Source organism: Bufo bufo, chromosome 3, assembly GCF_905171765.1.
Source record: "Bufo bufo chromosome 3, aBufBuf1.1, whole genome shotgun sequence".
Classification (NCBI taxonomy): domain Eukaryota; kingdom Metazoa; phylum Chordata; class Amphibia; order Anura; family Bufonidae; genus Bufo; species Bufo bufo.
This window is the reverse complement of record NC_053391.1, coordinates 425,894,500-425,921,477: the sequence shown is the minus strand read 5'-3', so window position 1 is coordinate 425,921,477 and position 26,978 is coordinate 425,894,500. Positions and strand designations below refer to the sequence as shown.

Genomic DNA, 26,978 nt, shown 5'->3' with positions numbered 1-26,978 from the left:
GTCCTTGAGAGCAAGAGCCACTCTCTCAGAATGGTGTTTCAAACGGTGGACTGACTTCTACGATGTTCATATGCCTTAATTGCTAATGCAGTATGATTAGACTTTGTCTTCAAGAGAAAAGCCCTTTAACTGCATAAGGCCTCATGCACACGACCGTTGTGTGCATCCGTGGCCGTTGTGCCATTTTCCGTTTTTTTTCGCAGACCCATTGACTTTCAATGGGTCCGTGGAAAAATCGGAAAGTGCACCATTTTGCAGCCGCATCCATGATCCGTGATTCCTGTCCGTCAATGGGTCCGTGAAAGAACACGGATGCACACAAGATTGGCATCCGCGTCCTTGATCCGTGGCCGTAGGTTACTTTCATACAGACGGATCTGAAGATACTTACCTGCTGCGCTGTCTGTGACCGGCCGGGAGCTCCTCCTACTGGTAAGTGACAGATCATTAAGCAATGCGCCGCACAGACCTGTCACTTACCAGTAGGAGGAGCTCCCGGCCGGTCACAGACAGCGCAGCAGGTAAGTATGATGCTTCTAACTCCGCTGCCACCAATGATCTGGGGGGGGGGGAGAGGGGAGGCCGCACACTGGCCACTAATGATATTAATACAATAGAGGGGAGGCCGGGGGGGGGGGCGCACACTGGCCACCAATGATAATACAATAGAAGGAGGGAGGGGGGGGCCAGGGGGGCCGCACACTGTGCCACCAATGAAAATAATGCAATAGAGGGAGGGGGGCGGGGGGGCCGCACACTGTGCCACCAATGAAAATAATACAATAGAGGGAGGGAGGGGGGGTGGGGGGGCCGCACTGGCCACCGATGAAATTAAAACTGGGGAGGGAGGGGGGTCTGCCCCTTGCCGCCTGGCAGCCCCTGATCTATGGGATAAGAATCATTAATGAATAACCCCTTTAAGTTTGAATTGTTTTCAAGACTACCATTAATATATGATTCCACTGTGTTAAAACTGTTTTCAAAAACATGGCTTGTGATAAATGTAATATTTCTATGTATTGTACAGCCAGAGTATGAAGTCTGAGATCTTTGAAGGGAGAACTTACATTAAATACAAGATATTTGGTCATCTGCTTGGCCAGAAGGCAGGAACATACATGGGTTGTACAGTGCAATTATTTTTAGGACTCTTCAACATTAAAGGCACTTTCACATTTTTTCCCCTCTGGCCTGTTAGAAATGTACATGATGTAAATTGTAGTGAAGTCAGTCTTTTTGCTGGTGGCTGTAGTTGTGAGTTATCCATTTCTGTCCTGTCATGGGACTGACACCCAGATTCTCCAACTGACACAGCATCTTGTGTGGTGAGGAAGTTAGTTTCTCTATTCCATCCAACGGGAGTTTGTGTATAGAGAACTGACTTCTTGTCCACACAGAAGACGTTGTGTCAGAGTGTTGAGCAAATTACATAGCAGAGGAACAGAAGGGAGTAGATAACTCAGTTTAAAAGATTTAAATTATGTACTTTACTAATGGGCCAAAAATACATTTTTTTGCGAGAGTGCTTCCTTAGGTTGATCACAGGCTGTCCAATTGTTAGGACCTGCATCAATCAGCTGTAATCTGTGGGGAAACCTATCAGCAAATATTCAATGTCCTGCAACTGGGTCCTCTAGCCTGACAGCAGCCATTTTAGCTGCTTTCTACTGTAGCTAGTCAAAGAGAATTTGGTGTGGGATTTCGCTTAACTGAATCAGAATTCTCTTCTAGTGTGTTTGAAAATGGGTGTTGCAAATCAGACAACCAGAAAAATCAGATTTTTTTTTTACTAAGAAATATACTAATTTACTAATTTAGGTTCAAATTTAAATATGCTCCTGTGTGTGAGATAATCATGTCCATTGGTTTTATCTCATTGCATTTAGCACCAGTATTTTTCCATAGATTAGGTGAGCAGCCTGTGCTTTTAAAATAATAAAAAAAACTCGCTGAGACGGCCATCATAGATTGAGGGAGCATGGAGCTGCTTCCTAGTATGGTCAATAAATCGCTTTGAAGAAGTCACATAGGGAAGCAACCTTATATATAACCTTTTTATAGTGAATGTACTAATTACCGTTCCAATTCAGTGTAGTTCTATGAGTTACCCCATATGGTGTCTGCCATTCAGAAAATTTATTCCTTCACTTAAAATCGGAGTAAACGACAGGCAGGTAGTAATTTAACTTTACATCAAATACTGAGGTGAGTGAGCTGGAACACAACTGTAATTAGTTGGTTTTAGTAGAGTATTTGTTATGCTTGCAAAATAGCCATTTTGCTACTATTGAGCAGCAGTGCATTTCAGAGATTGATTAGAAAATGGGGAAGAGAATGGAGTCGATCACAGTAGAAATATACACTGCTCAAAAAAATAAAGGGAACACAAAAATAACACATCCTAGATCTGAATTAATTAAATATTTTTCTGAAATACATTGTTCTTTACATAGTTGAATGTGCTGACAACAAAATCACACAAAAATAAAAAAATGGAAATCAAACTTTTTAACCCATGGAGGTCTGGATTTGGAGTCACACTCAAAATTAAAGTGGAAAAACACACTACAGGCTGATCCAACTTTGATGTAATGTCCTTAAAACAAGTCAAAATGAGGCTCAGTAGTGTGTGTGGCCTCCACGTGCCTGTATGACCTCCCTACAATGCCTGTGCATGCTCCTGATGAGGTGGCGGACGGTCTCCTGAGGGATCTCCTCCCAAACCTGGACTAAAGCATCTGCCAACTCCTGGACAGTCTGTGGTGCAACGTGACGTTGGTGGATAGAGCGAGACATGATGTCCCAGATGTGCTCAATTGGATTCAGGTCTGGGGAACGGGCGGGCAAGTCCATAGCATCAATGCCTTCGTCTTGCAGGAACTGCTGACACACTCCAGCCACATGAGGTCTAGCATTGTCTTGCATTAGGAGGAACCCAGGGCCAACCGCACCAGCATATGGTCTCACAAAGGGTCTGAGGATCTCATCTCGGTACCTAATGGCAGTCAGGCTACCTCTGGCGAGCACATGGAGGGCTGTGCGGCCCTCCAAAGAAATGCCACCCCACACCATTACTGACCCAATGCCAAACCGGTCATGCTGGAGGATGTTGCAGGCAGCAGAACGTTCTCCATGGTGTCTCCAGAGTCACATCTGTCACATGTGCTCAGTGTGAACCTGCTTTCATCTGTGAAGAGCACAGGGCGCCAGTGGCGAATTTGCCAATCTTGGTATTCTCTGGCAAATGCCAAACGTCCTGCACGGTGTTGGGCTGTAAGCACAACCCCCACCTGTGGATGTCGGGCCCTCATATCACCCTCATGGAGTCTGTTTCTGACCGTTTGAGCAGACACATGCATATTTGTGGCCTGCTGGAGGTCATTTTGCAGGGCTCTGGCAGTGCTCCTCCTGTTCCTCCTTGCACAAAGGCGGAGGTAGCGGTCCTGCTGCTGGGTTGTTGCCCTCCTACGGCCTCCTCCACGTCTCCTGATGTACTGGCCTGTCTCCTGGTAGCGCCTCCATGCTCTGGACACTACGCTGACAGACACAGCAAACCTTTTTGCCACAGCTCGCATTGATGTGCCATCCTGGATAAGCTGCACTACCTGAGCCACCTGTGTGGGTTGTAGACTCCGTCTCATGCTACCACTAGAGTGAAAGCACCGCCAGCATTCAAAAGTGACCAAAACATCAGCCAGGAAGCATAGGAACTGAGAAGTGGTCTGTGGTTACCACCTGCAGAACCACTCCTTTATTGGGGGTGTCTTGCTAATTGCCTATAATTTCCACCTGTTGTCTATCCCATTTGCACAACAGCATGTGAAATTGATTGTCACTCAGTGTTGCTTCCTAAGTGGACAGTTTGATTTCACAGAAGTGTGATTGACTTGGAGTTACATTGTGTTGTTTAAGTGTTCGCTTTATTTTTTTGAGCAGTGTATATCTCTTGGTATAAAATTCACAACAAGCAATATTTGATTGAAACAGATGTTCATTTCCTTACAGGTATTATTTTTCAAACCAAACTACTAATAGAAATGAAATTGTTGATAAATAAATGAACCAATGCACAAAAGAGACATTTTATTTCACTTCTTGGTTCTTGAAGCAAACCTCATTCGTATGCAGCATATAGCCTGTTACAGACTGTTCCAGAGGGACAAACGTCACACATTGTGAGACACAGCATAAAGTACTGCAATAAGAGAATACAAATAAGCAAACGCATACATATCTACACAAATGGAGCATCATGTATTTCTTTCTAGAACAGGGATGTAGCAACATCATTATGGGTATAGAAATAATAATATTTAATAATAAAATCCCTGTGAGAGTGTGCTGTGTCCGTGTGTGTGTAACCAGTTTTGCACTGGGCATGCACACACACACATACACACACAGTGCTCCACAACTGTTTAATCCCTTCCATGCCACGGTCCTTAGGGACCACTGTCTGCAATGGGCTAACTATCGGGCCGCTGCTCTGCCCTGGCAGCAGCCCGATGCTTGAAGGGTAAAGCTCCCTCCCACCCCACTGTGTGCGGCTGCCGCTGCCCATCAATGAGGGCAGAGAGGAGTAGAAGGAAGGGACTGTGGCCACTGCACCACCAATGAATATAGTTAATGCTTGAATACAGACATAGCATGTGTGTGCCGGCCATATCCTATACCCAGCCCCCGGCCGCTTTGTCGCTGCAATCCACTGAGGGGTTAATTGCGGCGGATCGCAGCGTGCAGTCATAGAGGCCGGGTATGGGATATGGCTGGCACACACAGGCTACGTTTGTATTCAAGCATTAACTATATTCATTGGTGGCTCAGTGGCCACAGTCCCTCCCTTCTACTCCCACTCTTCTCAGTATTATATTAATTGCAGTCCATGCCCCCGCCCACAGTGCGTCCCTCTCCCCCCCAGAGTATTAAATCATTGTTGGCAGTGGCCCCGGGGCCCCCCCTCCTCACCCATTGGTGCAGTGGCAGCTTTTGATCGGAGCCCCAGCAATGTAATCCTGGGGCTTCGATCGGTTACCATGGCAGTCAGGACCCTACTGAAGCCCAAGCTGCCATGGTAAGCTTCCGGCTGCCGTGTGCACTAAGCACAGGGCAGCAGGGACAGTTTAAAGTCCTATTCACCCTAATAGATCAAGGGTTCTAGCCCCTAAGGGGGCTAATAGTTAGTAAGTAAAAAGTTAAAAAAAATATTAACCCCAAAAAAATATAGAAAATAATATATTGCAATATATATCGTTATCGCACATGCTTTAAATTATATTGCGATATAGATTTTAGGCCATATCGCCCAGCCCTAAGTTTAATACACTGAAGTACTCTACATAATGTACTGCAGTGTATTGTAAGCCATCAGACCCACTGGATCTTCAAGAACCAAGTGGGTCTGGGTCCAAAAAATTAAAAAAAAAGTGAAAAAAGTAAAAAAGAATAAAATACAATTTCTATATACACACATAATTGTTAAAATTTTTAAAATAAAAAACACTAAACATGTTTGGTATCGCCGCGTCCATAAGGACCTGATCTATAAAAGGATCATGTTACTTTTACCGCATGGTGAACACCATAAAAAAAAAAAGAAAAAATATGATGGAATTGCAATTTTGCCCACCGCACTTCCCAAAAAATGGTATAAAAAGCGATAAAAAAAAGTCATATGAATCCAAAATCAAACCATGACTTCATCTCACAAAAAATTAGCCCCTACATAAGCCAATCGTCACAAAAATATGGCTTGCAATGAACAATAGCAACACTTGTGGCCTGACACAAACAGAGACCCTATATAACTAACTACAGGCCTGGTCTCAGTCTCTAGACGCCAACACTGTAATGAGGTGCGTGCACGATCTTACTGACCCAGGTCTGCTCTGCATCTCTGAACAGAACAAATGCCTCTCCAACAAGCATGCGGTCCCGCAATGTATGTAGCTTTGCTCCTCAGCTCTCATCAGCGTTCCTGGAAGCAATCCTCATTCCTCTGGACAGGATGAGGGATGCTCTCACACCTAGATGCCGTCGGATCCTCTGCTGACACAGTTCCTCAGTTTTAACTCCCTCTAAGATGGCTGCTTCCTTTCTCTTCCTCTCCAGGCTCTGTGTAACTCCACCTCTCATGAATATGGAAATATATGCAGTCTGTAGCTGTGTTTAGGTAACAGCGGCTTCTTGTGGCCAAACAGCAGAATGTCAGTCCCGATCATTTAATTTAATCTACACAAACAGTGTTCAGACAAGGAGAGCTGTTTCCCCATCTCACACAGCTGCCAACAACTTAAAGGTGCCACATGCAGTGCCACTGGTTTGGGAACGATGGTATATATTACATTGTGTGTTCATTTCATGATGATTACCAATTTATACTTTATTCATTTAAATATTTTTATTGAAAGACAAAGCAGCTGATGGAATCTTATGGATAAACCCCTTATTGACTCTTTACGGAGGTCACTAAGCAGCCTTAGGCTGGGCCACCGCCTTTTCACAGACTCCCTCTGTATCCCAAACGAGATTGTGGGGTGCCGACAGTACAGGAAGGCTGGGGCGTAGTGTAGGCCTCAGGCCTGCCTCCAGCATTTCCCAGCAGGCTGCACCTCTCTGGCACAGCCTGCTGGTCAATGTCAGTATAGCACTGACATTAAAATGCATCGCACTATAGGAATAGTGCAATGTATTTTAGAAGCGCTCAAAACATCGTCTATTATAGTACCCTTGTGGGATTATTAAATGGTTTAAAGAAAGTAAAAGAAACATTTATTGAATTTAAAAAATTCCAATAAAAAATAGATTTTTTTTCTCTAAAAAACAGCTTTTCAATGGAAAAGAATAGCAAAAATAAAATCTCCTCCACATATTTGGTATTGCTGTGTCCATTATGACACGCACTATGCAATTATAATATAATATATCCTGTATCGTGAACAAAATGTATACATTCCTACAATAATTTCTTTTGTGGCATTAATTTAAACTTGTTAGGCTATTGCTGGAGAACAGCAAGCATATCTTGAAAATTGTGACACAGCGGAAAAATGATACACTCAAGTACCTGATAATCACTTAGTTAATGACAGAGGTGTCATGTTAATCAGCATTGGAAACCATCTCGTTTCATCATCAAATTTTGAATTGAGTCTAGACTTTACATGCAGAGAGGATTTATATTTCAAAGCGTGTCTCTTCTGCCAACTTAAGAGGTTTAGCAAGTAAAGCTTATTGTTTATATAGTTCTCAGGATCTCTGCTTGCTGTCATTCAGTTGGGACCTTCATGGTTTACTTTCAATGAAAAAAGTCATGGTCATGTGATGGACACAAAGATGCTCATCTTCTTGCAAAATAGAGCTCTGGCTGAAATTTTAACATACTTAGTCAACATTTCCTTAAGCAGAGTGTTCCACATTGAAGCGGAATTCTGGTAGTAAACTACATTTATAGATAGATGAGGATTCAGCTTACTTATGTGCCTCTGTGAATGCACGGAATCACTGCAGAACCACAGCAATACCAATGTACAAGAAGAAAAGATTCCAGCTTCCATAAAAACTGTGTAATTCCGTTTTGGCTCCAGTAAATCCAGTAAATGCAGAGACATATACACAACTTACGAGTTTCAGGCCATACACTAGCCCTTAATCATCGTTATGGCTTCTCTTTTTGTACATAAATTAGATTGATAATATTATATAAATGGGGGTGTAGTGTTTTTAATCTGGAGTTTACATTGTCAAAATAGATTCTATTATGGTGCTAGCCCTTGGCCACTACTTGAATACACTTTAGGGGAGATTTACTAAACCACAATTCTGGCTAAATTTGCACCATAAAAACGAGTTTACATGTATTATTCCAAATTGATATAATGTTTTAGACAACCTTTGTGCCTCACTAGACAAGAGGTTGTGACAGAGAGTGAAAGGGGTGAGGCTTTAACAAAAGTAAATGGCCTAAACACACCAAATTGTGCTAAAATTTTACCATAGATATTTATCTATAGTAAGACAATGAAGACGTGGCATAAAATTAGACAAAAGTGTCTAACTTATTTAACATGATGCTCAAAATCTATCATACTGCTTAAGCACTGTGATAAATTTGATAGATCTGCTGACTTTCTCTTGCCTCTAACATTATGCCATCTAATGTTTAGACAAGATTAGTAAATCTGCTCCACTGTGTTCTTTCTTTCTTTTAACTTTGTATTCAACTTTATATTAAATGTTTTCTATGGGTTGCATTGCTCTCTGGGGCAACATTTACATCTGACCATGCTCAGCTCAAGTAAATGGTGCTGATCTGCATTACTAGGACAATTAAAGCGATGCTTCTTCTGGAAGAAAGTAGACATTTATCTTTCAAAAACTAAACTTTGTGTTCTCTCTATCTACTAACCTACCCAAACCTGATATCTCCCTCTCACTGTGCGACACCATCATCACTCCTAGGCAGCGGGGTGACGTTTGACACTGATCTTTCCTTCACCCCCTACATCCAATCTCTCTCCCGCTCATGTCGCCTGCACCTCAAAAACATCTCTAAAATCCACCCCTTTCTCAGTATGGAAACAACAAAAACTCTCATTGTTGCACTGATCCATTCCCGCCTAGATTACTGTAAATCACAATTAATTGGTCTCCCCCTCACCAGAATTTCCCCTCTCCAATCTATTGTTAATGCAGCAGCCAGGGTCACCTATCTGTCCAACCACTACTCCGATGCCTCCATTCTGTGCCAGTCATTGCACTGGTTGCCCGTACACTATATAATCCAATTTAAACTGCTCGTCCTCACCCACAAAGCTCCCCACAGTGCTGCACCCCCCTACATCTCTTCTCTCATCTCTGTCTACCTCCTACTTGTGCTCTTTGTTCAGCCAATGACTTACGACTGACTTCCACAATAATCCGAACCTCTTATTCCCGGCTTCAAGACTTCTCCAGAGTTGCACCGATTCTCTGGAAGCCCTACCCCAAGAAATTAGGTTAAATCACAATATCTAATATCATCTTTTTAGGGTGGCCTATCACATCCCCTGATCTAACTCCTCTCCATATAGCCCATTTTATCATTTCCTGAACCTGATCCTCCACCAAACTCTCCACTGCACTCATGCACCCAGAAGCACTTCATATATTGGCTGCTGACCGGCTCATGCAGCTTTATATCTGCTCCCTTATTCTCCCAAGATGGCTGAACCATTCTACAAAACAAGCACTTAGCTTTTGTGTCACCCCTATCTCCTCATAGATTGTAAGCTCTTGCAAGCAGGGTCCTCATTCCTCTTGTTGTAATTATTGACTTGTCTGTTGCTATGTTATTTATGACTATTTGTACATGAACCCCTGAACTGTAAAGCACTGTGGAATATGTTGGCGCTATATAAATAAAGATTATTATTTATCTCATACAACCCCTTTAAGGGTATTCCTCTGATGTTGAGTACTTAGTTGAAAAGTACTTTCTCAATTAAGTATATATTGTCACTGAATATACTGCTTTTGAAAATGCTCACACCTAGATATTCCCTAATCATTGACTGTACATAGCCATCTGTGCGTCCTTTTGGTTGGTCTCAGATTTGCAGATTTGCCCCTGGTCTCTCTGTTCTTCTGCAAATCTTTACGTACAAGTTTCTCATAATAGGCTTCTGTAGCTTCTGCATCTCGCTGCTTGAATGATGTCTTAGTGGAGGATCACACGCTTGCTATATATTTTTTTCTATGCATAAGAATGTTTCATTAATTCTCCATAACATCCCTCTTGGCCCTTATATTCTTCTATTTCTATAATTTCTCATTTCTTTTTTTTCGACTTTTATCTTAACTTAAGATTCTTAACCCATTTCAGCATTAGCAAGCACATGTACATTGCAGAAAAAGGTCCCTTTGCCACATTTTGAATTACATGTATGTGATGACGATCTCTCTGGACACAGAAACTGTGTCAAAATGATCATTTACACTAGCACTAATGCTAGTGACTCTATTCCTGACTATTTAAACACTTTATGCTAACAATGTAGATCATGGTGCTAATGAATGGTGAGGACTACCAACAAAAGGATCACTGGAGATGACTGGAAATTTGGTCCTGAGCCACAACCACTGCACACCTTTTAGTTATCTTCCTGCGTCATTCTGCATCACATTACCTTTTCCCAACCCTCTGATAATAATCATATTAATAGGTCATTTTACACCAATCTAATCAATAGAAACTGGTAGATTTATCTTAATTATGTGCCAACTGTAGTTACACAAAAGCACTACTATGTCAGAGTATGTTCACAATGGGAAAAACAAGTTTATTTACATGCAATTTTTTTCTGCTCATGGTTATATAAAATGTATAGTGGAAAAAAAATAACATGTTCATTCTTGGTGCAGACTCCACATTGAATCCACATACAAACTTCCCATTGAAATGTGCAAGATAAAAAATCACGTCAAACGCCATATCCATCCATAGCATTAGATCTTACTGGACATTTGACATTAGTTAAGATGTAAGAATTGAGGTGGCAGAAAAATGTAAAGGACACAAACTGAACCTACAAGGTGCCAAAAAAAATGAATTATCAGTATAACAAAGTATTTTCACTTCCTAAATAGTTATTGTGTTCATTTACTACCACAAAATAGGCAACATGCACTCTCTTTGGCGAAACACCACCATATCTCATGTAGCCACTTACTGTGGGGGATATCTCATTCACCCAAGGCAAGGTTCACATCACCATTTAGCTTTCTGTTCTTCTGAGCCATCAGAAGAATAGAAAAAAAAACCATATCAGTTATTTTGAGCATTAGTTATGATCAGTGTGCATAATTTGTGTCACTTCTTTCAGTAGTTTTCTGCTAATATTTACGTTCCTCTGAGACAAAGGAAGAACAGAAAGCTTAACGTTGAAGTGAACGTGACCTGACTTGTACTCTGCTCTGTACTGATGAGGGACAAGAACCCAAATTATTGCATCCACTGATGGGTGCCACTGTTTTAGCTGGTATGAACTAATTTGAATCAAATTTCACAAATTAGGGAAAAAAAATTACAGGGTTAATCACTGTTTGACATACTATGCACCTGATTCTTATCTTTTGTATCGTTCTCTTAAGATAAAAAGATATGGTCAGCAACTGCAGGTTTTTTGGTCCTTTTTAGTAGTTATGACAATTGATAGGAAGTCAATGTAGAAAGCTGCATATATTACTCCTGGTGAATGCAAGCACTGACATTACTTTAACCATGAAAAAAGTACCCCAAGCATTTAGATCTTTCTACTCACTCATCAGGACTCCAGTCCTCTCAGGGTTAATTAGCATGGTTAAAATCATTGCATTTGACAATACACGTGCACAGTTCAAATATTTATACACAATTGGTAATTTTCTTCTCTGTGGATCTGGTTAAATAATATACCCGAAAAACGGGTGACATTGAACTAAAGGAAAGTCAGCCTAGCTGATAAAAGATTCATTAACAGGCAGATAATTGTTTTAATAATTCACAAGTTTCGAGCCTTGTCTTTGTTTTTCGACAATTCTATTGAGATGTTGCCGGGTCATTAAAACATCATTAAAGTAACTTTAATTCCTTGTACAAGACTTCGATTTCTAAGAAAGATGCAGAACACAAGCTGGGTTTTACAGTTTATTTTAGATATTATTTTTGGAGGATATTTTTTCAGCCCTGTGGCAGTACTAGAAGTATTTCTTACCATAAAACTTAATACACTGGAAGTTTGCGTAAAAAAAGTTGCAGATGACAAAAGGAGAATAATGCTGGATATGGCAATCAATAAAATCCCAATTGTGTTTACGGAAAGTACAGCTAAAAAAAGAATTTCACTTACATTTTTATTCCACTGCAAACATTGTTTGATCAGTGGGAGTCCATTGACTCTAATGGGCCACCCTGGTGTTATGGCACCTAGTAGAGCAACACAGATGTGGTCGAGGTATCATAGAACAAACCAGAATGAATTTGATATTTATGGTATATTCTGTTACCATGCCATACATGTATTTTATATAGATACTTCATCAATTGTTAGAAAAATATTTATTTACAACTAAAAAGTTATATGACTTATAGAGATGAGCGAATTATTGAAAAGTTTGATTCGGCTGATTCGGCAAATAAAATAAAAATTCCCTTTGTGACGAATTACTTAGTCACGAAGAGCATTTTAATGTAAGTAGCGGGTGCAATGACAATGAGCTGCGATAAGTGCTGCTCCCTATCATTGTACCCATCAGATGCTGCGTTCATACATGATCGCAGCATCTGAGTGTAAAAACTGTGTAAAATTAACATAATTTTTTTTAATCAAACTTACTGCCTCCATTTGCTCGCGCTGGGCCGGCCGCTGCCATCTTGCTTGAAGATCTGGCCTCTCTTTGTAGCAATAATCTATGGCGATCTCCTCCTTTTACTGGCATATGGACTACTTCCAAATTTCAACATGCTACTATCCGTATGAAGATAATCTCTGTCATGCTTTACTAATCTGGATGATCCAATCCCTGTCTTTATTGATCTGACATGTTCCCTGAACGTCTTATAGAAACATCTTTTTGTCTTCCCTATGTACAGCAGAGTCTATCACAGGGGCACAATACCACATGTACCACATAATCTGTTTTGCACCTAACATACTATATGTTTTATCCCACCTAGAAGAATAAAAGCCAGAAATATGTCAATTTTATTGGAGAGGCACTGGAGTCTATTTTGCAGCAGTGTTCAAAGAGGGCTAGTTATTCTCAGTATGGGTCTTGGGATGCGGCAATGCAAAAGCTTTTTTTTTTTTTTTTATTAAAGGTAGTAAAACGTGAAATATGCCTAAATTAGGTGAATTTCAGGAGCAGATGGTGTCGCAATGGTGTCGCAATGGCTCACGTCAGATCTAAAATAATGGGCCTGGCGTGGGCGGAGAAGGTGGCGGGCCGGCAGACCTGTCTCCTTTATCATTTTCTACGGTTGTTTTAGGCATAGAAAATGGTCTAAATGTAAGCCAGCTAGGGAAGCAGTCTTATATTTAGAACTAGTGCTGAATGCACCAAAGGTATGGAGAGGCCGGCGCCTCTTTATAATGGTTTTAGATGCTGGTCTTAAAAAATGTGCCCCTATGTGTATTTGGTATCACTGTAATCATAGTGGCAGGGAATAAAGTTATAATGTTAATTATGCTGAAAAATGAATGCTGAAAAATTTATAACGTAAAAACTCAATGGCAGTATTGCATTTTTTTTTCCCATCCCCTGCCAGAAAGAGTTAATAAAAGTTAACCCAAAATGGTGCTATTAAAAATACAACTTGTCCTGCAAAAAAAACAAGCCCTCATACAGCTATATCAATAAAAAAAAAACGTAAAAAAAGAAAACGCTTGGTCACTAAGGCCCAACACAGGCTGGTCATTAATGGGCTAAAAAAAAGCTGTAAAGACAGATATTTCTTGTCACTTTTGTAAAACGGCAAGAAAACCAGCTTAACATAGGAGGCAGTATGATAAGCAAATAGTTCCCCTAACAGCTCATTCAGACGGCCGTATGTGTTTTGCGGACCACGTATACCAGCCCGTGTGGACCGCACATAGCTGTCACTCTTCTAGAAATTGCCTATTCTTGTCCGCAATTGCGGACAAGAATAGGACATGCTCTATATTTTTTGCAGGGCCGCGGACCGGAACAATGGATACGGACAGCACACGGTGTGCTGTCCGCATATTTTGCAGCCCCATTGAAATGAATAGGTCTGCACCTGTTCCGCAAAAATGCGGAACGGGTTCGGAACAAAACATATGGCCGTCTGAATGAGCCCTAAGAGTAATAGTGCCACATACAGTGCCCCCTAAAAAGCTGTAAGTGTAGATGTGGATACAGTAGAATGTAACCCTTGCCTAGAGAAACAGCGATAGCTACTTCTTGCATTGGTCTTGATAAATATTGGCCAATGATTCATATTTGTACCGTCACATTATAAGTGGATGGGATTAAAAAAAAATGTTAGTCTTATTTTCAGAGCAGTGAAAGGGTTTATTCATATGCAGCAGATTTGTCTCAGAAATGTCTGTGACTGTCCCATTAACCACCTCAGCCCCTATAGCTTAAACACCCTTAAAGACCAGGCCACTTTTTACACTTCTGACCTACCCTAATTTCACCGTTAATTGCTCGGTCATGCAACTTACCACCCAAATGAATTTTACCTCCTTTTCTTCTCACTAATAGAGCTTTCATTTGGTGGTATTTCATTGCTGCTGACATTTTTACTTTTTTTGTTATTAATCGAAATTTAAAAAATGTTTGGGTAAAAGTTATAGCGTTTACAAACTATGGTACAAAAATGTGAATTTCCGCTTTTTGAAGCAGCTCTGACTTTCTGAGCACCTGTCATGTTTCCTGAGGTTCTACAATGGCCAGACAGTACAAACACCCCACAAATGACCCCATTTCGGAAAGTAGACACCCTAAGGTATTCGCTGATGGGCATAGTGAGTTCATAGAACTTTTTATTTTTTGTCACAAGTTAGCGGAAAATGAGGATTTTTTCTTTTTTTTTTTCTTACAAAGTCTCATATTCCACTAACTTGTGACAAAAAATAAAAAGTTCAATGAACTCACTATGCCCATCAGCGAATACCTTTGGGTGTCTAAATTCCAAAATGGGGTCACTTGTGGGGTAGTTATACTGCCCTGGCATTCTAGGGGCCCAAATGTGTGGTAAGGAGTTTGAAATCAAATTCTGTAAAAAGTGGCCGGTGAAATCCGAAAGGTGCTCTTTGGAATGTGGGCCCCTTTGCCCACCTAGGCTGCAAAAAAGTGTCACACATGTGGTATCTCCGTATTCAGGAGAAGTTGGGCAATGTGTTTTGGGGTGTCATTTTACATATACCCATGCTGGGTGAGATAAATATCTTGGTCAAATGCCAACTTTGTATAAAAAAATGGGAAAAGTTGTCTTTTGACAAGATATTTCTCTCACCCAGCATGGGTATATGTAAAATGACACCCCAAAACACATTCCCCAACTTCTCCTGAATACGGAGATACCACATGTGTGACACTTTTTTGCAGCCTAGGTAGGCAAAGGGGCCCACATTCCAAGGAGCACCTTTCGGATTTCACCGGCCATTTTTTACAGAATTTGATTTCAAACTCCTTACCACACATTTGGGCCCCTAGAATGCCAGGGCAGTATAACTACCCCACAAGTGACCCCATTTTGGAAAGAAGACACCCCAAGGTATTCGCTGATGGGCATAGTGAGTTCATGGAAGTTTTTATTTTTTGTCACAAGTTAGTGGAATATGAGACTTTGTAAGAAAAAAAAAAATCATCATTTTCCACTAACTTGTGACAAAAAATAAAAAATTCTAGGAACTCGCCATGCCCCTCACGGAATACCTTGGGGTGTCTTCTTTCCAAAATGGGGTCACTTGTGGGGTAGTTATACTGCCCTGGCATTCTAGGGGCCCAAATGTGTGGTAAGTAGGTAAATGACCTGTGAAATCCGAAAGGTGCTCTTTGGAATGTGGGCCCCTTTGCCCACCTAGGCTGCAAAAAAGTGTCACACATGTGGTATCTCCGTATTCAGGAGAAGTTGGGGAATGTGTTTTGGGGTGTCATTTTACATATACCCATGCTGGGTGAGAGAAATATCTTGGCAAAAGACAACTTTTCCCATTTTTTTAAACAAAGTTGGCATTTGACCAAGATATTTATCTCACCCAGCATGGGTATATGTAAAATGACACCCCAAAACACATTCCCCAACTTCTCCTGAATACGGAGATACCACATGTGTGACACTTTTTTGCAGCCTAGGTGGGCAAAGGTGCCCAAATTCCTTTTAGGAGGGCATTTTTAGACATTTGGATACCAGACTTCTTCTCACGCTTTGGGGCCCCTAAAATGCCAGGGCAGTATAAATACCCCACATGTGACCCCTTTTTGGAAAGAAGACACCCCAAGGTATTCAATGAGAGGCATGGCGAGTTCATAGAAAAAAAAAATTTTGGCACAAGTTAGCGGAAATTGATTTTTTTGATTTTTTTCTCACAAAGTCTCCCTTTCCGCTAACTTGGGACAAAAATTTCAATCTTTCATGGACTCAATATTCCCCTCAGCGAATACCTTGGGGTGTCTTCTTTCCAAAATGGTGTTATTTGTGGGGTGTTTGTACTGCCCTGGCATTTGAGGGTCTCCGCAATCATTACATGTATGGCCAGCATTAGGAGTTTCTGCTATTCTCCTTATATTGAGCATACGGGTAATGAGATTTTTTTTTCCGTTCAGCCTCTGGGCTGAAAGAAAAAAATGAACGGCACAGATTTCTTCATTCGCATCGATCAATGTGGATGAAAAAATCTCTGCCAAAAAAAGAAAAAGGAGGGGAAAGGCATCTGCCAGGACATAGGAGCTCCGCCCAACATCCATACCCACTTAGCTCGTATGCCCTGGCAAACCAGATTTCTCCATTCACATCAATCGATGTGGATGAATAAATCATTGCCGGGATTTTTTTTTTTATATATACAAAGTGTTTGCCAAAGTATATGAACACCGCCACCTCCTCAGCTCATATGCCTCGGCAAACGTATCTTTTACTGCAGAGGAGAAATCTCGTCTTGCAGCGCCGCATACACCGACTTGTGTGTAATCTGACAGCAGCGCAATGCTTCTGTCAGAATGCACATCAGTGCTGCAGCTAGTCGATCGGTTTGTCCACCTGGAAGGTAAAAAAAACAAAAAAGAAAAAACCAGGCCGCAACGCAATAAATTTATTAACTTTTGAACAGAACATATAAACTTTTTTTAACTTTTTTAACTGAACGTTAACTTTTTTTTGTTTAGTTTTTTTTACCTTTATAGAACAAACCTCTCCTTCCCCATGGGACAATGTGCAAAGCGCAAATCGCCCAAAGATGTGGAGAAGTACGTTATGCACTTTATCCCAGGTGAAAGGAGAGGTTTGCAGCAGCTGTGAGTAAAAGGGCCCTAATAGCCCTGTGTGCCTGTCCTGTGAGATGCAATCCCTATGCTAGGTGTACCTGTGTGTGGTACTTCCGGAAACACTCTCCTAAGCATAGGGCAGGGTGGTCAGGACAGTCAGGACAGAAATAGCGGGTGTCACGCCTTATTCCACTCCTGCTACAGACACAACATTTTTTTCGGGGTGGCGGTTGGGTTGAGGTACCAGGAACGACACTGGGGAAATGTCGCTCGTGTAGACGGCTAACTACACTGGTGGTTGGGGCCACGGAACCTCCTGGATACAGGAGGTTCTCGATGATCTCTTCCTGGAATTTGAGGAAGGATCGTGTTCTCCCAGCCTTACTGTAGAGAACAAAACTATTATACAGAGCCAATTGAATTAAATATACAGACAGTATATTGGTTGAGTTCCTCATCTCGTTAGTCTATCTCAGCTGTCATGCAGTTGGACTGATTGCTGCCCTTTAAGTTCCTCCCCAGAATGCAGTAGTGTGCGGCTTATACAACTTCCTGGAGTGTGTGTGCATGCTGTTACTAGTTCTCAGTCCACAGTCCCCAGTCGTCTGCAAGATAAGTGCTGTTTATGTATTTATGATTTTCTGTTTTCTGGATCCAGGTGACCCTGACTCCCTCCGTGTCTGTGTAGGGAGCCGGTGGTCGTATCCCCTCACTATTGTAGGGTCTTCAGGTGTAAGATAGTCGAGGTTCGTGGATATGCGCCCATCCACCTTTGGGGTGGTTGCATAGGCTGAGCAATAAGGGAGAGCGGCAGGTCTCATGCAGGGCTCTCCCTTTTGTTCCTTAGTTGTGGATCCAGTGAGTCATTGTTTATATTGTATTGTCTTGTTTCCTGTACACCATCCGTGACATTATAAGCCGCCAAAACCGTCTCAAGCATGGATCCTGTTTCACTTTTGGCTGAACGCCTCCAGGGTCTTTCATTGGAGGTAGCTGATCTCCGTAGGATTTTTTCTCAGTTTCAAGTGACCGGTTCAGCTTGCGTTTGTGGAGTTTGTGCTGAGCCTAAGATCTCGCTCCCGGATACGTTCTCTGGGGGTAGTGAGAATTTTGTGCTTTTTAAAGAGGCTTGCAAACTCCATTTTCGCCTTCTTCCCCATTCCTCTGGTGATAAAGAACGGAGGGTGGGGATCATTGTATCGTTGCTCAGGGGTAACACTCAGTCTTGGGCCTTTTCGCTACCGGAGGGGGCACGGCCCCTCCGCTCAGTGGATGAATTCTTTTTAGCCCTGGGTCAGATATATGATGATCCGGATCGTATTGCTCTGGCTGAGTCTAAACTACGTCTGTTATGCCAGGGTAAACAATCCGCAGAGATATACTGCTCAGAATTTCGGAGATGGGCAGCTGATACTGGTTGGAATGATGCTGCACTCCGAAGTCAATTTTGCCAGGGTCTTTCAGAGGGATTGAAAGATGCATTTGCCTTTCATGAGAGGCCAATCTCCCTGGACTCTGCTATGTCTCAGGCCGTTCGTATTGACAGGCGTCTTAGTGAGAGAGGAGAGATCTCTCCTTCCTGTCATACTCAGTCCCGGGACAGTGCAGCAGTCTCATTCTGTGCGCAGGGGTCTCAGTCACTGTCAGCCCCTTCTGAGCAGGAACCCATGCAGCTGGGTTTGATTGCCTCAGACAATAGAAGATTCAGCCTGCATGGGAGGGTTTGTTTTTGTTGTGGAGGTATAAATCATTTGGCAAATGTTTGTCCCTCTAGGAGATTCAGGCAGTTTTCTGGGAGTAATAAAGAGACAAAAAGTAAAAAATCTTTTAAAAATGTTCCGTCTGTTACTATTGGCAGGGTTGAGGCGGAAATTGAAGGTTTTCCGTTTGCTTGTAGTTCCCGTTTTGTCCTACCTGCTAGGGTGGCGCTAGAGAGCAAGAGCATTTTTTGTGAGATTTTTGTGGATAGTGGAGCAGCTGTCAATCTCATTGATAATCAATTTGCAATAACTCATGGTTTCCAGGTATGCACTTTGGGAAAGGATATTCCTGTTTTTGCTATTGATTCCGCTCCACTTTCTCAGAAATCATTAAAGGGCATAGTTCACAATATCCGTTTAATTGTGAGTGATGCTCATGTTGAGGATGTGTCATGTTTCGTCCTTAGCGGTTTGCCTACTCCTCTAGTGTTGGGACTACCCTGGCTCACTAAACATAACCCCACCATTGATTGGCAAGCGAGGCAAATAAATGGTTGGAGTGACTTTTGCAGAGAGAATTGCCTCATGACATCTGTTTCTGAGGTTTCTACTAAGACTGTACCACCTTTCCTCTCTGAATTTTCGGATGTCTTCTCTGAGAGTGGAGTTCAGGATTTGCCTCCGCACAGGGAGTATGATTGCCCTATTAATCTCATCCCAGGCGCCAAGCTGCCTAAATCTCGTTTATACAATCTCTCCCAACCTGAGAGGGTCGCTATGCGTGCTTATATCTCTGAGAGTCTGAGAAAAGGACACATACGACCCTCGAAGTCACCTGTTGCCGCTGGCTTTTTCTTTGTTAAGAAAAAAGATGGTTCTTTAAGACCTTGTCTGGATTTCAGGGAGTTGAACAGTATCACTATTCGTGATCCTTATCCGCTTCCTCTGATCCCGGACCTGTTTAACCAGGTTGTTGGGGCTAAAGTCTTTTCCAAATTAGACCTAAGAGGGGCATACAACCTGGTCAGGGTCAGAGAAGGAGACGAATGGAAGACGGCTTTCAATACCCCTGAGGGCCATTTTGAGAATTTGGTTATGCCTTTTGGTTTGATGGATGCCCCAGCCGTTTTTCAGCATTTTGTGAACAGCATTTTTTATCATTTAATGGGAAAATTTGTATTAGTGTATTTGGATGACATTTTGATTTTTTCTCCTGATTTCAAGACTCATAAGGAACACTTACGTCAGGTCTTGCTCATTCTGCGGGAGAATAAATTATACGCAAAACTGGAAAAATGTGTGTTTGCAGTTCCAGAAATTCAATTTCTGGGGTTTCTTCTCTCCGCTTCTGGTTTTCGCATGGACCCCGAAAAGGTCCGCGCTGTGCTTGAGTGGGAGCTTCCTGAGAATCAGAAGGCGCTGATGCGTTTTTTGGGCTTTGCCAATTATTACAGGAAATTTATTTTGAATTATTCCTCTGTTGTTAAACCACTCACTGATATGACCAGAAAGGGGGTAGATTTTTCTTCCTGGTCGGTAGAGGCGCGTAAGGCCTTTTCTAATATCAAGGAGAGTTTTGCTTCCGCTCCCATCCTGGTACAACCTGATATTTCGTTACCCTTCATAGTTGAGGTTGATGCTTCTGAGGTAGGGGTGGGTGCGGTCTTGTCTCAGGGTTCCTCTCCTGCCAAATGGCAACCGTGTGCCTTTTTCTCAAAGAAACTCTCCTCCGCAGAGAGAAATTATGATGTGGGAGATAGGGAATTGTTGGCCATCAAGTTGGCTTTTGAGGAATGGCGCCATTGGCTAGAGGGAGCCAGACACCCTATTACCGTGTTTACTGACCATAAAAATCTGGCCTACTTGGAGTCAGCCAAGCGTCTGAACCCGAGACAAGCCAGATGGTCTTTGTTCTTTTCAAGGTTTAATTTTGTTGTCACGTTCCGCCCTGGGGTTAAGAATGTGAAGGCAGATGCCCTGTCACGTTGTTTTCCGGGAGGTGGGAATTTTGAAGACCCGGGTCCCATTTTGGCTGAAGGTGTGGTGGTCTCTGCTCTTTTCCCTGAATTGGAGGCAGAGGTGCAGGCAGCCCAGTCAGAGGCTCCTGATCTTTGTCCTCCTGGGAGGTTGTTTGTGCCTCTCGCTTTGAGACACAAGATTTTTAAAGAACACCACGATACGGTCCTTGCTGGGCACCCGGGGGCAAGAGCCACACTGGATCTCATCGCTCGGAGATTCTGGTGGCCTGCGCTTCGTAAGTCAGTTGAGGGTTTTGTGGCAGCTTGCGAGACTTGCGCTCGTGCCAAAGTCCCTCATTCACGGCCATCAGGTCCTCTCCTCCCTTTGCCCATTCCTTCCCGTCCTTGGACACATCTGTCCATGGACTTCATAACGGACTTGCCTCTTTCCTCGGGGAAGACTGTGATTCTGGTGGTGGTGGACCGTTTTAGCAAAATGGTGCATTTTATCCCTTTTCCTGGTTTGCCCAATGCTAAGACGCTGCCGCAGGCATTTATTGACCACATTGTCAAATTGCATGGTATTCCTTCAGACATAGTCTCTGATAGGGGCACGCAGTTTGTTTCCAGATTCTGGAAGGCTTTCTGTTCTCGCTTGGGGGTTCGGTTGTCATTCTCTTCTGCTTTCCACCCGCAGTCGAATGGCCAGACGGAGCGCGTCAATCAGAATCTGGAGACATATCTGCGCTGTTTTGTGGCGGAGAATCAGGAGGATTGGTGTTCTTTTTTGTCCCTTGCTGAGTTTGCTTTAAATAACCGTCGTCAGGAGTCCTCTGATAAGTCACCATTTTTTGGTGCATATGGGTTTCATCTGCAGTTTGGGACTTTCTCGGGAGAGGGGTCTTCTGGTTTCCCTGATGAGGACAGATTCTCCTCGTCTTTGTCATCTATTTGGCAAAAGATTCAGGATAATCTAAAGAGCATGAGTGAGAGATATAAGCGTGTTGCAGATAAGAGACGTGTGCCTGGTCCGGACCTGAATGTTGGTGATCTGGTGTGGTTGTCTACCAAGAATATCAAATTGAAGGTTCCCTCCTGGAAGTTGGGTCCTAGGTTTATTGGGCCTTACAAGATCCTGTCTGTCATCAATCCTGTTGCCTACCGTCTTGATCTTCCTCAGACTTGGAAGATCCATAATGTTTTTCATAAGTCCTTATTGAAACCTTATGTTCAACCTATTGTACCCTCGCCTTTGCCTCCTCCTCCGATTATGGTTGATGGAAATCTTGAATTTCAGGTCTCTAGGATTGTGGATTCTCGTCTTGTCCGCGGTTCCCTCCAGTACCTCGTTCATTGGGAGGGTTATGGTCCTGAGGAGAGGATGTGGGTCCCAGTGACGGACATTAAGGCCTCTCGTCTCATTAGGGCTTTCCATAGGTCCCATCCTGAGAAGGTGGGCTCTGAGTGTCCGGAGTCCACTCGTAGAGGGAGGGGTACTGTCACAGCCAGACAGCTGAGAAGCTCTGACAGGAGCCTTTCAGATCCTCCTCCTTGAATTTCTTTGTTTTGGTTGAGTTCCTCATCTCGTTAGTCTATCTCAGCTGTCATACAGTTGGACTGATTGCTGCCCTTTAAGTTCCTCCCCAGAATGCAGTAGTGTGCAGCTTATACAACTTCCTGGAGTGTGTGTGCATGCTGTTCCTAGTTCTCAGTCCACAGTCCCCAGTCGTCTGCAAGATAAGTGCTGTTTATGTATTTATGATTTTCTGTTTTCTGGATCCAGGTGACCCTGACTCCCTCCGTGTCTGTGTAGGGAGCCGGTGGTCGTATCCCCTCACTATTGTAGGGTCTTCAGGTGTAAGATAGTCGAGGTTCGTGGATATGCGCCCATCCACCTTTGGGGTGGTCGCATAGGCTGAGCAATAAGGGAGAGCGGCAGGTCTCATGCAGGGCTCTCCCTTTTGTTCCTTAGTTGTGGATCCAGTGAGTCATTGTTTATATTGTATTGTCTTGTTTCCTGTACACCATCCGTGACACCAACATCTGGTCATTGAAGTCCACCCCTCCCATGAGCGCATTATAGTCGTGGACTGAGAGGGGCTTTTCAATGACACGGGTTGCCCTTTCAATTTGGATTGTCGTGTCTGCGTGAATGGAGGAGAGCATGTAAACGTCACGCTTGTCTCTCCATTTCACCGCGAGCAGTTCTTCGTTACACAAGGCAGCCCTCTCCCCCCTTGCAAGACGGGTGGTAACGAGCCGTTGGGGGAAGCCCACGCGACTAGTTCGCGCGGTGCCACAGGCGCAAATCTGTTCTAGAAACAAATGCCTAAAGAGGGCCACACTTGTGTAGAAATTGTCCACATAAAGATGGTACCCCTTGCCGAATAAGGGTGACACCAAGTCCCAGACTGTCTTCCCACTGCTCCCCAGGTAGTCAGGGCAACCGACCGGCTCCAGGGTCTGATCTTTTCCCTCATAGATCCGAAATTTGTGGGTATAGCCTGTGGCCCTTTCACAGAGCTTATACAATTTGACCCCATACCGGGCACGCTTGCTTGGGATGTATTGTTTGAAGCCAAGGCGCCCGGTAAAATGTATTAGGGACTCGTCTACGCAGATGTTTTGCTCAGGGGTATACAAATCTGCAAATTTCTGGTTGAAATGGTCTATGAGGGGCCGAATTTTGTGGAGCCGGTCAAAAGCTGGGTGGCCTCTGGGACGGGAGGTGGTGTTGTCGCTAAAATGCAGGAAACGCAAGATGGTCTCAAATCGTGTCCTGGACATAGCAGCAGAGAACATGGGCATGTGATGAATTGGGTTCGTGGACCAATATGACCGCAATTCATGCTTTTTAGTTAGACCCATGTTGAGGAGAAGGCCCAGAAAAATTTTAAGTTCGGAAACTTGGACTGGTTTCCACCGGAAAGGCTGGGCATAATAGCTTCCCGGGTTTGCGGTTATAAATTGTGTGGCATACCGATTTGTTTCTGCCACGACTAAGTCCAAGAGCTCCGCAGTCAAGAACAGCTCAAAAAATCCCAGGGCCGTACTGATCTGAGCCGTCTCAACCCGAACTCCAGACTGGGCGGTGAAAGGGGGAACTACTGGTGCGGCTGAAGTTGGTGACTGCCAATCAGGGTTTGCCAGCACCTCAGGGACTCTAGGGGCTCTACGGGCCTGTCTGTGCGGTGGCTGCGACGGGGTAACTACTGCACGTGCCACCGTACCAGCTTCAACTGCCCTTCTGGTGCTCGCTACTTCACCATGTTGTACGGCAGTGCTGGTACTAGGTCCAGGAAGGGCTGCGCTGCTGGTGTATGCCTCACCACGTGATCCGGCAGCGACAGCCCCACTCTGCTGCTCTTGAAGCGGATCCTGCGCAACCTGTGGTCTAGCGACACGTGGCCGGGTACGCCTGGTTCTATCAGGGACCTCCACCTCCTCGTCCGAACTTTGGGTCAGAGAGCCACTGCTTTCTACAGGTTCATATTCTGACCCGCTAGATTCATCAGATGAGGGTTCCCACTCCTCATCCGACTGGGTCAGAATCCTGTAGGCCTCTTCAGAAGAATACCCCCTGTTTGATATTTGGGCAACTAAATTTAGGGGTATTCCCTGAGACTACCCAAGAAAAAAAGCAAGCCTGTCTTACAAAGGGGAGGCTAGCGAAGTACCGGAGGCCGCTGCGATTGATAAAAAATATCAAAACTGATTTTTTTATCGCCGCAGTGCGTGTAAAGTGAATGTGCAGTGATCAAAAAATAATAATTTTTTGTCACTGCGGTGGGGCGGGCGTGGGTGAACGCACGTGTGGGCGACGGATCAGGCCTGATCGGGCAAACACTGCGTTTTGGGTGGAGGGCGAGCTAAGGTGACACTAATACAATTATAGATCTGACCGTGATCAGTTTTGATCACTTACAGATACTATAAAAGTACAAATGCTGATTAGCGATACGCTAATCAGCGAATAAGGGACTGCGGTGCGGTGGGCTGGGCGCTAACTGATCCCTAAACTACCTAACCAAGGGGCCTAAACTAATCATAAAACCTAACAGCCAATACTAGTGAAAAAAAAAAAAAGTGACAGTTTACACTGATCACTTTTTGTCTTTCACTAAGTGATTGACAGGGGGCGATCAAGGGGTTAATTTGGATGATGGGGGTGATGGAAGGTGATCTGGGGCTAAGGACAGTGTTTGGTGTGTACTCACAGTTCAGTCTGCTCCTCTGCTGGATCCAACCGACGAAAAGGACCAGAAGAGGAGCAGAGAAGCCATATAACAGATCATATTTACTAATATGATCTGTTATATGGCTTGTGATTCGATTTTTTAAAAATCAGCAACCTGCCAGCGACGATCATTGGCTGGCAGGTTGCTGATGCAATTCTCCTCGAACTTTTGCCGGCCCGCGATGCGCATGTGCGGGCCGGCTGTGACCGAAATCTCGCGTCTCGCGAGAGGATGCGCCGGCGCGTCTAGGCGGAATGAATCAACCACCTCCAGGACGCGTCGCTGCGTTCGGCGGTCCGGAGGTGGTTAAACTGAATGCTCCTTGTATGTGCTTCTCTCCAAAACCAAAAATTTGAGATTAAAAGAATTGCTTGCCTGATAAAGATGAAGGAATTAATTCTACACGAATCAAATTTGTTACGAATTTTCAAAAAATTCTAATTCCAAATGAAGCCAATATTTTGGTGATTTATTGCGCAAAGAGAACCACAATTTTACATATCAAATTCAGTACACTAGCGAGAAAAACAGGGCAGGAAGTGTGTAGATAAAAGATCCGTTGAACCCAAAATGGGCCCTGGCTGGCAGGTTTGCCAATAATGCCTTGCAGTCAGCCTGACAGGCAATCGGGATGGGCGATATTAACTTATCTAATAGGCTCTATGTAAGGTCCACTATTCTCAGCTCAGCCACTGATGTGATAGGACATGTTTGTCACAGGCACAGCAATTGAAGACACAAAACACTTTAGCATCTTACAGGTACAGTGTTAGGGATTAGGAAGATTATTTAGTTAGGTAGACTGAATTACTTAACAGAAAGACAGCTAGAGATAGGATAGAGTGAATTAGTTCATTTTGTATGTTACAGGGCTTGAGCTGTTCACCTATCTATCTATCTATCTTTAAATACAGACTTTCTTGCACTGCACATGAGTTTTTAAAGAAACAGTACTATTTTTGTATGTGCAGGAGCCAGCTAACAGCCCAATTAAGAAAAGAAAAACTAAGTCCACTGTCTGATGATACCTTAAGCATAGTAGTTGCACTGTAAACTGTACAATTGTGCCTTTTTCCCCAAAAACATGTTGCAAAGCTTCTCCAGTTAGTAAGTAAACAAAAGGCATATTTTTCAGCATCACTGGCATCAATTATGTTTTTGCTGCAGGCATTATGCAATTGCACCATGTGTTTCTCCAAAGCTATATATGACATTATATCTGAGGAAGAAGGTGATTCACATTCTAAAAGCATTCTAAATGTTTCTAACAAATATAGACTAATTGACATTGGAGCATTTCATTTCACAAACTATGAATCAGTATTAAATAAAATATGAGTAAGTGCAATCATTTGTACAATAATTATGACATTTGACCTTCTCTATGCAGTCTTGCAATTACTATGCCATAGCAAATGATACATTGTCAACATGAATTAAAGAATTAATTACATCCTTTTAGCTTGCAGGAGGTGCATTATTTCAATGTATACATTTTTTAATGTTTCTAATATCTCTTTCTTTGCTTTTGGTACAGGTGGTCCCTCTGAAGGGAAATTAGTCCCAGGAGACCAAATCATAATGATAAATGAGGAGCCTGTCAGCAGTGCCCCAAGGGAGCGAGTGATCGACCTTGTCAGGTAAGTGATATGTTTTCTCCTTTTAATTCACCATACCCAGCAATAGCCTTGTGTCTGTTGCCACTAGTAATAAAACATTAATGCACAGCACAAATTATCTTTTTCTTGGATAGGCACTCAGAATACTGAGCAGCTGGGAATTCAAATTGCATTGTCAGAGAGATGAGCCTTTCAGTCATTTATATAATGTAATAATTTTTGGAACTGTTGAAGCTTTTGGTTACAAAACTAAAAAAGTTCCTGGCACTACAAGGATAACAGTGATTTTCCACAATACTAAGAAAAGATTCCCGCTAGGACACAGGATATTTGTAATAATTGGCACCTATGGTTATTACAAGCGAAGGGATTTAGGCCAATAGATGCGAGATTACTCACAAACACAACAGCTTCAAGCTATCATTTACCACTGCCAGCACCTGCTAAAAAATAACTCCAGCCACACAAAGATGACAAATGTTTAGAGCAGGAAGA

General features: G+C 43.1%; 1 protein-coding gene across 1 annotated transcript in view; it reads left to right on the top strand.

Moving 5' to 3' along the window:
• The window catches only part of FRMPD4 (FERM and PDZ domain containing 4), a 544,401-nt gene that overhangs the window by 419,093 nt on the left and 98,330 nt on the right, over positions 1 to 26,978 (top strand). Inside the window, 1 exon segment of the mRNA XM_040424984.1 lies at positions 26,402 to 26,504. Coding sequence (XP_040280918.1) covers positions 26,402 to 26,504 — 103 coding nt within the window.